At 41.7% G+C, this 15,237-nt stretch overlaps 2 protein-coding genes and 2 non-coding genes across 4 annotated transcripts; 3 read left to right on the forward strand and 1 right to left on the reverse strand.

Moving 5' to 3' along the window:
- The first annotated feature begins 439 nt into the window (after window positions 1-439).
- Window positions 440-10,172, forward strand: LOC119724337 (ATP-dependent RNA helicase eIF4A-like). Its single transcript, XM_038195343.1, has 10 exons — window positions 440-592; window positions 3,390-3,489; window positions 3,980-4,115; window positions 4,396-4,535; window positions 4,819-4,984; window positions 5,873-5,985; window positions 6,416-6,559; window positions 7,140-7,277; window positions 8,007-8,176; window positions 8,834-10,172. Exons 1-10 carry the CDS (start codon window positions 561-563, stop codon window positions 8,976-8,978), a joined length of 1,284 nt encoding a protein of 427 aa, XP_038051271.1. The 5' UTR covers window positions 440-560; the 3' UTR covers window positions 8,979-10,172.
- LOC119725221 lies at window positions 5,454-5,686 on the forward strand. Its single transcript, XR_005270692.1, has one exon. It is a non-coding gene; the product is annotated as a small nucleolar RNA SNORA73 family (small nucleolar RNA).
- Window positions 7,544-7,776, forward strand: LOC119725220. The gene has a single exon (XR_005270691.1). It is a non-coding gene; the product is annotated as a small nucleolar RNA SNORA73 family (small nucleolar RNA).
- A 2,084-nt stretch (window positions 10,173-12,256) lies between the features above and the next one.
- Window positions 12,257-13,423, reverse strand: LOC119725041 (vesicular acetylcholine transporter-like). The gene has a single exon (XM_038196407.1). The coding sequence runs from the start codon at window positions 13,421-13,423 to the stop codon at window positions 12,257-12,259; it is 1,167 nt and encodes a 388-aa protein (XP_038052335.1).
- Between the last annotated feature and the right edge of the window lie 1,814 nt (window positions 13,424-15,237).

Here is a 15,237-nt window from a genome sequence, read left to right on the forward strand (position 1 = left end):
CAAAACAGCAATCTGGTCATGACACAGGCAAGGCGGACATAACATGAACAGCAGATCTTTGACGGAAGTCATTCTCTTTTTGTGAATCATCATAAAATGTGGTTGGTTATTTACCAAAATGATTTAAGTCAAGAATTTATTTTCCGCCTAAATAATAAGAACAATGCCTTCTACGAATCGGGCCGCGCCGGTACTTCGTACGTACGTCATCGCACGATAATGTTATGTAAATTTCTGACATTGCGCAATGTCGCCACCGCATGTGCACGACACCCGGCACTTTTTTTCACTGTGTTAAGTATTCAAATATCAAGCCGCTTATAGTTTACTTCGTATTAATTTAACTTTGAAGCATATATATTCTATTAATATTGTACAAATAACTATTTTGACTATTTCTTAATGTTTTCAATAATTTTTATTCGTGAATTTACGTAGAATTTTTCGAGTTCATTAGCCATCGGCTCTACTTCCGGATAGCGGAATGATACATTGATTAAAAGCACGTTCGCACTGTTCATTCCTCCATCGGTCTTTTTCCCGCTGTGCGTACTAGAAGAATGTCAAACGAATACGAAGATTCTATCCCAGGGTAGGTATTTCCTTCTATTTTCTTCTGAAATCTGCTTTAGAAACATTTCATCGATTGTATTAACGTTCCTTCCACAAGTTATGAGTGAAAAGAAGACTTAAATCTATGATTTTGTGTTGGTTTTTTGAACAAAAGTTGGAGGTAAGATGGCGATATGGTCGATTTCCTGCCTACGACTGCAGCACGTGTTCAACAAAAGTGTTCCCAACTGGTCCACGATATCACTCTAAAAATGTTGTTCTTTACAATATTTTGCGGTTTTTAATCGGCAAATAGAATCTCTAATCATTGATTTACAAGGATGGTGAAGTATTCCAGGGGAATGAATTCTTTATTTAACAAATATGTTCACAATAGCTGGCATGGCAAGTGATCTTGAACGGATTTGGAAAGAATAAATGATCGTCATCATGGACATGGATCATGTGTCGTGCGCATGTATGTATCTTGAAACTCGCAGATCAGCATGTCCATCAAGATATGCCTATTAAATTGTGTTATATGCCTACATTTAGGGGGCCTATATCAGCAATCTGCATTTTAACTTTTGTTTTCCCCAGTCATGCCAGTGACATGTGACTGAAGTTTTGAGCAGCAATTCAGTTTTTTTATTGCAAATTTTTTAACCCACCAATTTGAAGTGAACAATAATGTAAAATATTTCATGTAACATTAGGCCTACCATGATTACAATGCAAGGCCAGCTACTTTCTTCTTTTTTGGGGTTTACATCACTCGGATTGAAAAAAAATCGGAGGGAGGGAAATTTATATTTTTAATTTTATGGAACTGGAAGTGAATATTTAGCCGGCTAGATTTAGCCAGCTTTCGGAAAGAATGTTTCAACCTGATGCCACTTCAGCTGTTGTGTACAAAGTCTATGGAGAGTCAAGAAAATTTTCTGAGTAAGCCCTATTTCCTTACAAAATTTGAAACGTTTCTCAGTCCCAGATTTATGTCTTTTCAACGTTTTTGCAATGACTGACCTTTAATGGAGATGATAGGCTATATGAAGAAAAAAGTGGCGTCGGGCTGCAACATTCTTTCCAAATTGACTCCAACATTTAATTGCAGTATTAGGCCTACATTTGCTTTTTCTGATTCGATAAATCAGTTTTTACTCACCAACATCGCTTTTTCAGCACCACGAACGTTGCACACACACTTGATGCGATCGTCTGCTTGCACTTTTTTTGCAGTAACAGTATTTTGTAGGGCAGCTTGACCATTTTCTAAAGAGGGGGTTATCTTTGATTCACTAGGCAACAATGATATCAATGTGGCTGGCGCGCGCACGCTTAAAATAAAAAAATCCCCCTCTTAACAAAATGGTTGAGCCGCCCCATGAAATATGTTAGTGCAAGCAGGCAACCACATCAAGCGTGTGTGCAATGTTCGCGGTGTTGAAAAAGCACTGTTTGCGAACCTTGCGATTCTGTGCCAAGGAGTCCTTTCAGTCAAAATTAGTCAAGTAACTGTTTTAAACAGTTAATTCCCAGCCTAGTAAAGCAGGATTGACTGGCTGTGACTGTTTATGTAACTTGATACAGCTTGGCTTTGACCTTTGACTAGTGGAGTGATTGATAAGCCAGCTGTGCCCACAACTTGCCTGCTATGTCTGTTCACGGTCTCTTGACTGAGTTTGACTAGTCACAGTGCTTGCTTGACATATGATCTGACTGCTGGTGACTAGACTGTGTTAAAAGTATAGCAGGGGAAGTAGATGGAAATTTTGACTGTCTGTGACTGTTTAAATAGCAGGAGGGTTAATGGAGGGGAAAAAACACTTGCAGAAAAAATACAAAATATAAAAAAAACATGTTGGGGCGGGCTTGAAAATCAGGGCAGGCGGAGCCAGTGTTGTCTAGTAGCCTCTTATCATTTGATCAAACCTGTTCATGCCATTGCTATAATTCACCTACTCCTACTCCTAGTCAGTTTCCCTTTGTGGTACATTTGAAAATTCGTAATAAAAAGTCATATCCTCTCTGAGTGATCCCCATTTGCTATTTCCCAAGTCTGCATCGTGGCGTGGGCGTGACCCCTGGCTGTATGGCACATACAGGTTTATGGCTTCTGACTAGCAGCCCTTGAACAAAGATTTGTCAATTTGGGGAACCGCCAACAACACTGGAATGGCAATCCAGAGGTCGCAGGTTCAAACCCTGCTCCAGTCAATTTCTTTGTTCAACTTTTCTAAAATTGTTTTAACTGCGAGACACCGTCAACAAAAGGAAATTTAATTCTGTTATGGTGTGGTGTGTGATAGTTAACTTTGATTTTAATATTAACTTGTGAACGATCATAAATTTAGTTTGTTAAATTGCATTTAGCATTTTACATAGTGTCTTTTATGTTGACGTACACTATCCGCTCCGTTCACAAGTAGCCCCTCACCAGCATAGGAAGTACAGTTGGGGGTGACCAACCGACGCCATCTTGCTTGACTGCAATTCATTTGCCGCAAAGCGCGGCCACTGCGTGTACATAGTACAAATCCCCTGGTGTACGTGCGTCACACACAAGGAACGGTGCACGTCAACCAGCGAAAAGTCCCACCCATGGGACGTCGTTGCTAGGTAGAAGGGCGCCCTCTTTTGTCGGCACACGGAGCCCATAGATGTGTTCCTAATGGATTTTGATTTTTATTTGTCATGTGACAAACTAGCAACACTGTGATTGGCTTCTGTTCGTTTATGTTGAAAGGGCAATAATGGATGCATTGCTCCCATTCTACACCCCCCCCCCCCCCAAAAAAATTGTTAATCCACCTACTGTCCTCTCTTTGACATTGTAGACCCCAGAAAACCTCCGAAGGTTCTGGAAATGCTGGTGAGTCTGCCAAAGAGAATAAGGAACAGGAACCTTACATCGGAGACCAGGCTGCAGAAATCGAAGTAAGCAAAACACTATGAAAGTATTCAGTGATAGTTGCATGCCATTCAGTAAATAAGGCCCAGTAAAACAAATATGTATATATTTCCCGTCTGGCTTTTTTTTTTGAGAAATGAAGGAGGCGGGCGTTTTGTTTTCCTTTTTTTTTCCCCAAGATGGCGGATAGATTCTTCAATGTTTTCAACTGTGTTGTTTAATACAAAATTGTGTCCAAAGGAGCCACAACCCTTTTTTCATAGCTACAATTTTGTTGGAAACGAATAAAAAGACATTATATTGACTATATATATATGCAAAATATACTTCAAATGTATACAGTTTTTTTTTTTTTTAAAAGAGAGAAAAAAAAGCCGGCCGGGGAAAAAGGAAGCGGGCGGGGATGAGAAACTGGTTTATTTTTTTTTACATGGCCTTATGCCGTATGAATCTTTAGAACAATGATATAAACAGATTTCTTAACTTTTTTTTCCGTTGTATTTTGATTTTCCTCAGAATGTCTCCCAAGTGGACAGTTTTGTGAGTTTCGATGATATGAACTTACCTGATCCGTTGCTTAGAGGAATCTACGCTTACGGATTTGAAAAGCCCTCTGCAATTCAGCAGCTTGCTATAGTACCTTGTTGCCATGGTAAGTTAAGCCCCTTGTCTGAATGTATGCCAATATTTCCTGACAAATGCATTTCAAGTTGTTTTACCTGAGTTGTCCAAACTGCAAATGAAGTGCCGTTAGGATGTGGAAAAGATAAGTGCTTATGCAATCCCTAACATTTGAAGACCAAAATAGCTTTGTGATTTTCAATATAATTGCTGTTTATTGGTGACAAAGTTGCATTGCAAAAGTACATTTCTAGTTTTTTAAAATGGTTATCTTTCACCGCTTAATCTCCATTTTCTTTCTGATTTTCCAGGCAAAGATGTCATTGCTCAGGCCCAATCGGGCACCGGAAAGACGGCCACGTTTGCCATCTCCATTCTGCACCAGATTGACACTAGTAAAAAAGAATGTCAGGCTCTGGTGCTCGCTCCCACCAGAGAGCTGGCTACCCAGGTAAATTCAACAAGTTTAACACCCCCCCCCCCCCCCAAAAAAAAAAAATGGCCCTCTCTTATTTTGTCCACCATTCATCAAAAGGTTAATTGGGGATGTTTTTTCTGACTTTTCTTTTTTAAGTAAACAAAACAACGTTTTTGATAATTCTGATTTTGCATAAATAATGTAATTACAATGCAATATCTTAAAGGCTCTTCAAATGTTTAAAAAGAAATGTAACAGTCTAGCTTAGCACAGTGCATTTGTCACTTCCAATAATTAATTATTTTTTGATGAACAGATCCAGAAGGTGTTTCTGGCCCTCGGAGACTACATGAACGCAGAATGCATGGCCTGCATCGGTGGCACCAACGTGCAGAGTAATATTGCCAAGCTTGCAGCCGGGATGCACATCGTTGTCGGCACTCCCGGCAGAGTCTTTGACATGATCGGCAGAAAAGCCCTGAGTGAGTTAATATACCATCATGTGCGTAGGGAAAGGACAGGTCCGTTAGTCCCTACCCATTCCACACGTGGGAAACATGCGCGCCTATCCAATGCAACTCTGCATGTTCCAACCACACATGTGAACGCTAACCATACCCAATCTTTAAATCCAACTGCATGTTTTGTTTGATTCTGTTGGAGTGAGTACTGCTCTAGTAAACTGATTATGCTTTACATGGGGTCAGGCATACCACAATAATCAGCGTCCAACAGGTGTATGAGTTGACATGGTGTTGGATTTTGCAAAAGTGAGGAAAGTTCCTAGTAAATGACCAAATGGCGTTAGGGTTCATGCAAGTGTACGCATGCCAGATTTTTGTCCGACATTAATCACAACTAATTGGTCAAAACATCGAAGGGTAGGGAGGGGATTGTAATGGTTGTGTCTTTTGTCCTTTTGGGAAATTGAAATTGATCCCTTTATCATAACCAACGATGGTATCTGAGTGACTTAACACATCACTTAGCTCTGCCAGTGTGGCGTACGGGAGCTGAACCCTCATCCAGGGTTCTGATGTATATTCCCTTTCCACGACGTTGGAGAGCAACCCCTGTCCCCAATGTTCCGGCATTGATGTGGATAGGCTCCTCGCATATTCCTGCGTCTTCTCTGAGCCACTCTGTGGCGGTGACTGAGGGGGTAAACCATGCGAGGAACATTCTGTAACATTGACGCCTTAGTTCAGCAAAGTAGTCATTGTTGTACTTTCTTTTCCTGCACTTTAAACAGTGTGTACTAGTGACAGAATTTGTAGAACAAAGCAAACATGTATTATGAACTTATTATCTGTGACACTTTTCTCAGTTTTCCTTCATGATAAACCTTTCTAATTCTTTGTCTCGGACAGATACTGAATACATCAAGATTTTTGTCTTGGACGAGGCAGATGAGATGTTGTCTAGAGGCTTCAAGGATCAGATCTACGATGTGTTCAGGCAGCTGAATCATGATGTCCTCCAGGTCAGTGCCTTCTACACACGCATTTAACCCTCCCTGTCTGGCTGGCAAATTCAGCTACGCCATCACAGCTGTCAAAATCAATCAAGTGGCTGTTCGGAACAGTTAAGAATTCCCTGATATAGCCATGCTTTGACTGGAGGTGATTGCTATGCCAGCTGTACCTACCAGTTACCTCTTTTGTTTGTTAATGAAATTTGTCTAGTCACAGTGTTTACCCCAATGTGATCTAACTGTTTTTTACTAGTCTGTAACCAAATTCATGGCACTGGAAGTGGAAGAAAAATTTGCGACTGTCTGCGACTGATCAATTTTAGGAGGATTAAACATAAATATAATAAAACCTTTCATAAATCCTACTGAATATATTACAATGGTAGAACTTGATTTTCATGGATAATAACAAAGCAATCCATAACCACTTGTGTGCCAGGTGGTCCTGTTGTCGGCCACCATGCCTCCAGATGTACTGGACGTGACCACCAAGTTTATGGTCAACCCGATCCGCATCCTGGTCAAGAAGGAGGAATTGTCCCTTGAGGGCATCAAGCAGTTCTACGTCAACGTAGAGAAAGAGGTATGGCGTCTCAGATTGTTTCGTTTTGATTTTATCATTATGGACTTGCTCAATGGTGCCTCATGATTACTCTTGCCAGCACGGTGTGTGGGGCATGCTGCATGGTACATGCGTTGGTTTGCATCACATGGTAGGCACATTACCAGTGTTCGTCTGGATTTGGAAAAGTCCAAGGCATCTTAGCGTGAGTGCCATGCGTGGACAGCTGCAATCGAGTTACGGAGTCCGCTTAACCCTAACCAACCCCAGCCCTTCAAAATCCAACTGCATGTTCTGTTTGATTCTGTTGGAGTGAGGACTGCACTAGTAAACTGATTATGCTTTACATGGGGTCAGGCATACCATAATCAGAGTCCAACAGTTTGGGTGTAGAGTTTACCACATGGTGTTGGATTTTGCAAGAGTGAGGAAAGTTCCTAGTAAATCACTGAAGGGGATCAGGGTTGATCCGTCACTTTTAACCCGTTAGTCCCTGCCTTGTATCGCCCCAAACCAATGGATTCTCAAGTGAATCAAAACAATGTAGTATGCTGCAGTACAGGCTGAATTGACCCTCTTGTTCTTTCTTTTGATTTGGAAGGAATGGAAGTTTGACACTCTGTGTGATTTGTACGAGACACTGACTATCACACAAGCAGTCATTTTTTGCAATACCAGACGGAAAGTGATGTGGCTACATGAGAGCATGACCAAGAGAGACTTCACCGTCTCCAGCATGGTAAGTTCAAATTTCTGACTGATTTCATGGAACTTGGCCTTCCATTATTTTTATTATTATTATTTTTTGGACACAGACGAATATAAATATCTGGAACATCCACCAGTGTGCTCCATGGTCTTTGACTGAATCTGCATTCACCTAATAATGGTCTTCTTAAAAACCGGAAGTGAAAGTTGGACAAGGAAAAGCAAAACCACGTGAAAAACATTTTTTTACTGGAACTTGACTTTCCTAAGCTTGGGTAATTCCAACTTTAATTCCAACCAACGATGGTATCTGAGTGACTTAACACATCACTTAGCTCTGCCAGTGTGGCGTACGGGAGCTGAACCCTCATCCAGGGTTCTGATGTATATTCCCTTTCCACGACGTTGGAGAGCAACCCCTGTCCCCAATGTTCCGGCATTGATGTGGATAGGCTCCTCGCATATTCCTGCGTCTTCTCTGAGCCACTCTGTGGCGGTGACTGAGGGGGTAAACCATGCGAGGAACAGATCAAATCAGTGTGATATTTCAATTGTGCACGCATAATTGACAAGTTTCATTTCAGGAAATTAAACCACAGGAAATAAAGCACAGAGACATGATTACTACAAATGGTAACTCCTGATTGACTTCCTGATAAATTATACTCGCCCACACAGATTAGCCCCTTTTACTTGATGACTTTGAAGAAGTGTTATGAAGAAGTGTTATGAAAATATTGAATCTCCTCCCTGTGTATAGCATGGAGACATGGAGCAGAAGGATCGAGACATCATCATGAAGGAATTCCGTTCTGGCTCCAGCCGAGTGCTGATTACTACTGACTTGCTGGCGCGTGGGATTGACGTCCAGCAGATCTCACTGGTCATCAACTATGACCTGCCCTCTAACAGAGAGAATTATATTCACAGGTCAGTCAACCCTCCCGGTCCTAGTCTTGGTCCGAGCCCATCCGCTTTGACGGTAGAGGGCAGTATTAAAAAAAAAACCATTATTTTTATTTCAATAGGTTGATTATATATAGTTTGCAAGAATATTGTGTACTGCCTGGTTTGAATAAGTTACAAGTACAACAATTACAAGAATTGGCCTGATCACAGTTTTGATGTGGTCTGTGATTTCTGAACTTGTTTTAAAACTTCCCAAAAAGCACCGTGATGTCACGATCATGTCACTTGCGGTCGTCAGAGGAAGAAGAGTAAACTCGGCAATGCATTATGGGTGGGATGGAGGAGTTGTTTCCATCTCCTGAACATCTCAAGATGCATAGCTACAGTCAACACTGCAAAACTGAAGAATCTTTAATTATAGCATCACGTACTTCATTGTAAATACTGTATCAAGTAATCTGAGGCTGACATGACTGAGATTGATTAGTAATCATAAACGACTTTATCAAAAGGATTTTGTAATATACTTCATGGTTGCGACGCTAAAAACATTTAGCCATGGTTGTGAGGCTAAAAACATTTAGTCTGACATTCATGGACAACTCTGCTATACATCTGTGGATTGAATTGAAGTCCAATTCATTTTTGCATTGATTATTTCTCCTTTTCATCCTTCAGGATTGGCCGTGGTGGCCGCTTCGGTCGTAAGGGTGTAGCTATCAATTTCGTTACCCAAGAGGACATCAGAGCACTCAAGGAATTAACCGAGTTTTATAACACTGAAATCGCCGAGATGCCCATGAACGTGGCCGATCTGATTTAATTCCTGTCGACAAGTCGCCGTGACGACGCCATTCGCAGTGCCTGATTGGTCCTGTTCACAGTGTGACGATAACCAGCGTGACTTAACTTCGCTGCAGAGCTAAGCCATCTGAGCCTAGTGACCAAAAGCGAGTTTTATTTTGTTGTTTCAATGTGACATTTAAATATCGGGTCCACGAGTACCTGAGATTTTTGTTGATCGTCCGTTTAGGATCAAGTCATTGACTGCGATAAGCTCGACAGGGCAAACTCAAAGGGGGGCTATCCTCCTCCCCCCTTTATTAAGGGGGGCCCACCCCTTGTGGGCCAACTAGTGTTTACTTGTAAAACTATTGACGATATTAATATTTTAAGTATTTAAAGCGAGCATTACTTGTGAGCTTATGTAGTTGTATTGGTAGCCATTTACCTTAAAACAGAATTATTTTCCTTTGAGCATTTTGTTAATATATATTATAAAAACAAAAAAAAATCGCGTTAAAACCTAAGAGGTTACAGCTGTTCCTGTGTAGACATTTGCTGCACGGCTAAAGCTGTACGTGTATTAAGATTAAAAAAATTTAAGGCAAAAACCAAAATGATGATTATTACAGCAATGGAATTATCCAACTGCCATGTGATTGTTGGCTTTACTATTGACACAAAATCTGTTGACATTTATTGTAGCCAGCAATGTGAAGGGGTTATTTCATGCAAATTACCACAGCAGATGCCAAGAAGTCTAAAAATTTCTGATGAAAATATTTACGAAGAGTTCTTTTCCTACACAGATTCATTTTCTTTTTGCTGGCTGTTGACTGACTTAACTTGTAGCGGCATTCCTGCACAATCGACAATACTTACGGGGAGATATACTCAGATGCATTTGTCTTTACTGTATTTCAGGAAACTTAGGCAATTTTGTGAGAGAAAGTCGGAACCATTAATTAATTTATGTTTGCACCTGATGCCATGTAAACAAGATTTAAACATAAATGTATGCTCATTATCATTAATTAATACGCACATGATGAAAACTATAACGAAACAGCTGTCTTTACGGCATTGTAAAAGGCCACTAATTTTGTTGCACGTTCCAGTCTTTATCGATGTTGGTCATAGACACATGATATCCATTTGTTCAGTCAGTGATCCTGATTATGTTGTACTATGTGTATTTTCGTCTAGATTTAATAAATACATGTATAAAAATATATATATGCTAGTTACTCTATTCGTAGTCATTGTGTTTGAAACGGAGGTGTTGGGGGGGGACTTCATTTCTTGACCATGGCCCATTCATCCAAAAAGATCGGGCTGCAATCGCAAAGTAAAAACATCTTTATAATATATTCAAAAAAGGTTTCGCTGTTTCGATCATATAGAGAATACCATATTAGAACTATAGATGACTTCTTTGTACAAATGTTCGTGGTCGTGTACGTCTTGCGCACAATTTTGGAACTCATTCTTGAAAAGGACAGCTTACAAAAGTGCTTCCGTATTGGTTTTGCTATCGTCGCCATTAGGGAACGGTAAATAGCGCCCCCACTCGAGCGGTTTATTGGCAGGGCGCAAATCTTGTTTTTGTATGGCGGTACGGTCAGTAAGAAACGTCAGGGTATCGTCAAGGTCAGGGAACAAGAATGTTTTTTTTTTTGCTTGGCCCACACTGTCTGTCGGCCTTTATTTTCCAAACTGAGTGACATCACGGAAAGGATTTTTTTTATGTGAATGAAAAACGTTTGTGTGTTTGTTTCTGCCTCAAAGACGGATGGTTGCAGACCACCAGTAAATAAACGGTAATACTAGACCTCAATGATGTAACTACAACTGCCAAAAATTAGGAAAAATACAATTCTCCAAGGCGTTTGTGACACACATCAATTTTAAGCTTATTCCATCTTTCATTTCCTGTTCATTTTTTTTTTGGGGGGGGGGAGGTTAACTATGTCTTTTGGGGAGAAATTTCCATCCAAAAATGATCCGGCACCCCTAAAAAGTTGTCCTGAAGCCCATCACCGTTTTTGAAAAAGGAGCCTAGCGCGCTCCATTGCAAAATAGAGCAGTTTTAGGACCCAAAGTTTCATCCGAATTTCACAGAAATACGAGCTCGCAGTCCTGTTCACAGCTTCCACCCTTCTTTGTTATACAATTAGCCCTCAACTTGAGTTCATGGCCCACAAAATATTCTAATAGCAAAAAACATTGAGAGCACGGCGAATCGTGATTTGGCCAGCGTAGGCAACATTTTTTCGGGCCTATTTACATGGACTTCACCCTGATGTAGGTCGGGAACACGACAGGACGATGAAGGAAGTTGGACAGGATTTTTTTGGGGGTTGAAAATTGGCTTTCATTTTTGTCCCCCTAGATTCGATGACATACTGTTGCAGTGTAGTTTCGTTTTAATAAAAAAAGCTATTCATGTTTCACCCTCTGCAAGTTTTTCCTCATAAAACTCAGTATAGACTGATAAATCCTTGTCTAGCCCAAAACTTGCCATTTGCGATCATAAACATAAAGATGCATTTAGGTCTTTTAGTCTTTTATATTTGCCATTCCCTGTAACAAACAAAATAACACTGCAAATATATCGAGAGCTACATCGTTTGGTGAGTTAGAACTGTGTGAATATTTTTATGAACAGAAATTCATCCGCTTCCAGTGGAACCGTTTGTTTTAACTTGAACCAAAAAACTTCCTTTCGGGTTTTATAAGTTTCAGTATACTTCAGTATATTTCATAACAGTGCATCCAGAATCCAACATTTTCCGGGACCTTAAAGCGGGCCCCTGGCCCTGTGGCCCCACGCCGTAAGGGCTCGGAAAATAAAACAAAGCATACACGAAGGAATTTACTAAATGTAAGAAAGTAGCCTTGCAACAATGATATTTACATGCGATGTCAATCTTTTAGAAATTCCAGCACCCCCTGGCAAACGTTTGTTCCAGCGGCAGTGCGTTTTCGACTCCTTTTTTGAATCCGTCAGAAGCGCATTGTGCTCGATGCGATGACATGTCCTCAGATGATGAATGTCATGAGCACTTTTTCTGTTGGCTTTAAGTCAAACCCCCCCCCCCCCAAAAGAAAACATGAAAGGGGCCGCCTTTTTGGTACAGAAATGTGATTTTGTTAACCGGGCACAACATTAACCCCAAAAAAATTCTTCGAGTGTGCTCATGCATGCTTTTAAAACTTAAATCTCGATATCAAGCTTACACGAGATTTTTCAACACCAAAGTAGAGACATGAAGTCATTAGGTTTTCTTATTGTGGGTCATTAGTTCAGATGCATTTTCAGTGAGGATGTTGTATACCTGATAACTCTCCATCCTTTGGCTGAAGAGTTTCTTTAGAAATTTCATAAGTAAATGGAACTTTCTCATTATTTGCAAGCACCTTATACCCATTGTTGTCCTTTGGAAAACAGTCCATGAGATTCGGTCCTTGCTTCGCTTCAAGTTGTCGCAGAAACACGTTCAGTGAAGAGACGACAATGCAAGCTGCTCCCATCATGCAGATGACGCAAGTAGATCCAAACAGGTAGGAGGCAAGGAGGGGTCCAATGAGAAATGAAGCCGCCCAGCCCACGTTGAGCATAGAAAAGACGAGACCGTTGGCTGTGGGATAGCGTCTAGTTGCAAGGGTGGCACACATTGACAGCAACGTGAAACGCGCTGCGGTGGCAAAGATGAAGTGAGTACACAGTACAGCACCGGCTGCTAAGATGCTGGGGGAGAAGTTCACAAGAAGCAAGAGTAGACCTGTCATACAGAGAGTTGCAATGCAGAAGATCCAGGATCGATCCAGCAGGACAGATAAGATCTGAGCGGCGGCAATGCTGCCAGTAATGGTTGCCACTCCACACAATCCAAGAACGAATCCCATCATGTCTGGGCCCGCCCCGAAGGTAGATTTCATCCACACAGCAACCGATGGTTCCAAGGAAGACTGGCCAAGATTTGCAAAGACGAAGCAAATGGACACGATCATGAGCTGCACGTCGCAGATTACCCTCCGCCGAACAGCTGAAGATGAGATTTGCTCGCATTTGTCCTCTGGCTCTCCGTACGATTCGTCTTTTGAATGGAAATTGTCTGTTCTGAATGTTACCAATACGCCGATGATGAGTAGCAAAGAGATGGGTAGAAACAGGAGGAACACTCGATACTTCAAATATCCGTACAATTCTCCAATGAAAAGTCCCGCAAAGAAATTAAATGCCATTTTCCACATGGCTATCGCCATAACGTTGGCGCACTCTGGCGATGCCTCGGCGTACACATCTCTTATACGAGCTATTGCTATGGTCTGTGTACAGGCACTCACGACGCCTTGAAGAACACGATTGATTGAAACAATCCAGATGGATGTGCTGAGGAATCCAAAAAGAAGACACTTTAAGACACCCACCAGTAGGCCTGCAATGATCACCACGTCGAACCCACACTTGTCGGCAACCATTCCGGTAAGAGGTGATAAAATCATCTCTACAAGTCCGGTCGTAAGGAAAATGGCCCCGATTGCGAAACTGGCTCTTGTTTCTAATTCTTCGTTTTCACCGGTTTCTGATTCCGTAGAGTCCAAAATGACGTCAGTGGCTGACCATTCCCACTCGGTAACAATCGGCACGACGGCTCCGTGCAGACAGCTGTCCAGATATAACGCTCCGATGCTAGTGATAATCCTCAGCCACTTTGTCTCTGGCGCAATATTTGCCATTTTCTTTTTAAAGAAAGTTGAGAACAGTCAGTCGCTGGAAGAGTTTTGAAGAAGATTCAGATTCAGTAGCTTGGTTAATAGACGCCTATACGTGCATAAAGCTTGAGATCACCGGGAGTATGTGCAGGACACGCCGACAGTAACGTCACACCCGACAGTATGAAGCTCTGTGACAAAAAGTGAGAATCGTGACATCATCAGTCTTCAACGTCATGCCGAGCACAACGCTGCGCATGCATGCCGGCGCGAGCGAGCGGCTATGACCATCATGCGAGGGAGGTAGTATACGGGAATGGAGATCACTGAGTTTGGTGGCCCGCCATGGAGCTATGGTCTGACCACAGGTTAAGAGACCACTGCCAGGAGTTGTGTATAATATTAATACGGCTCGGTGGAAAAGTTTTCGATTACACATAATCTGATCACTTTGTGGTGTGCGTGTCTCATGCACCATGAAGAAACTCTGACCATTAAGGTGAAGTTGGCGGAAGTGTGCTCCATGGTGGTCGACGGGAGTCAGGTTTGGCACTGAGAGGTTTTTTTTCTCACCTTCCACCGCTGTGACCCGGGTTTGAATCCCGCCTGGGCCAACATGTGGATTGGGTTTTCAATTTCAGTGCCTTCACCCCCGTGGGTTTCCCCAGAATATTCTTCTGGGGTTTTCCTCCCATATTTATAAAACTGCAATTTCCTCTCATTAATTGTCTCTTCTTTACAGGTTTCTTGAGGCTTGCGAGTTACAGTGCATATGGGGCGCTTTTGTGGAATCCTTGGTTTCATTATGCATTACCAGAAATAAAAATACGGTTATACTCACATTATTTCCACTTAAGGCAAGGAACAGAAACGAGTTGAATCCTTATTTGGCCAGCGATTATAGGTCCGATAGCCGTCCATAAACACACACGTCCCGAACAAGACTGAGTAGTGTAGTCTATAGTATAGACTACACCTCTAGCTCTAGCTTGAATCCGTCATTATAATAGTACAGTTCAAGGTGACAGCCATGACCAGAGCAGTGCATCCATGGAGATTATATCAATGACAAAAAGGGTTTTGGTGAAGAAAAGCACGGGCAACTTGGCGAACCATTTGTTGCACATTTGTTGCCCATTCAAATATTAAGTCATGCGTGTCCGTCACAAGAGGAGCGCGGCAGCGCGCACCGTACCCTCGGGTTTTGGGGCCACTGAGTTCTTTAGATCTTCGGTTGTTTTTTTTCATTGCAGAGGTTTTTTAACAAAAACGATCAATAAACATTACAAAATTGTGTGGGTTTTTTTTTATATCAGATTGGCACGTTTTAAGTGCCAGCTCCCCCTTTTCAAAATGGAAGGTGCCACTTGGGATGCCGGCGAACTTTATGAGGTTATTTCTAGGATGGTACGTGCAAAACGCGTGAGGAAAAATGGAATCGTATCTATGGTCGATAAAAAAATCCGTGCAACCCACGAGGCAATTAAGGCCAGACGGCGGCATAACCTAGAAAGCATATCTTGGATTGTTAAGGACAGGCAAAAAGCTGTTGACAAAGACATTTATAAATCTTTAAAAAG

Source organism: Patiria miniata, unplaced genomic scaffold, assembly GCF_015706575.1.
Source record: "Patiria miniata isolate m_02_andy unplaced genomic scaffold, ASM1570657v1 HiC_scaffold_18, whole genome shotgun sequence".
NCBI lineage: Eukaryota > Metazoa > Echinodermata > Asteroidea > Valvatida > Asterinidae > Patiria > Patiria miniata.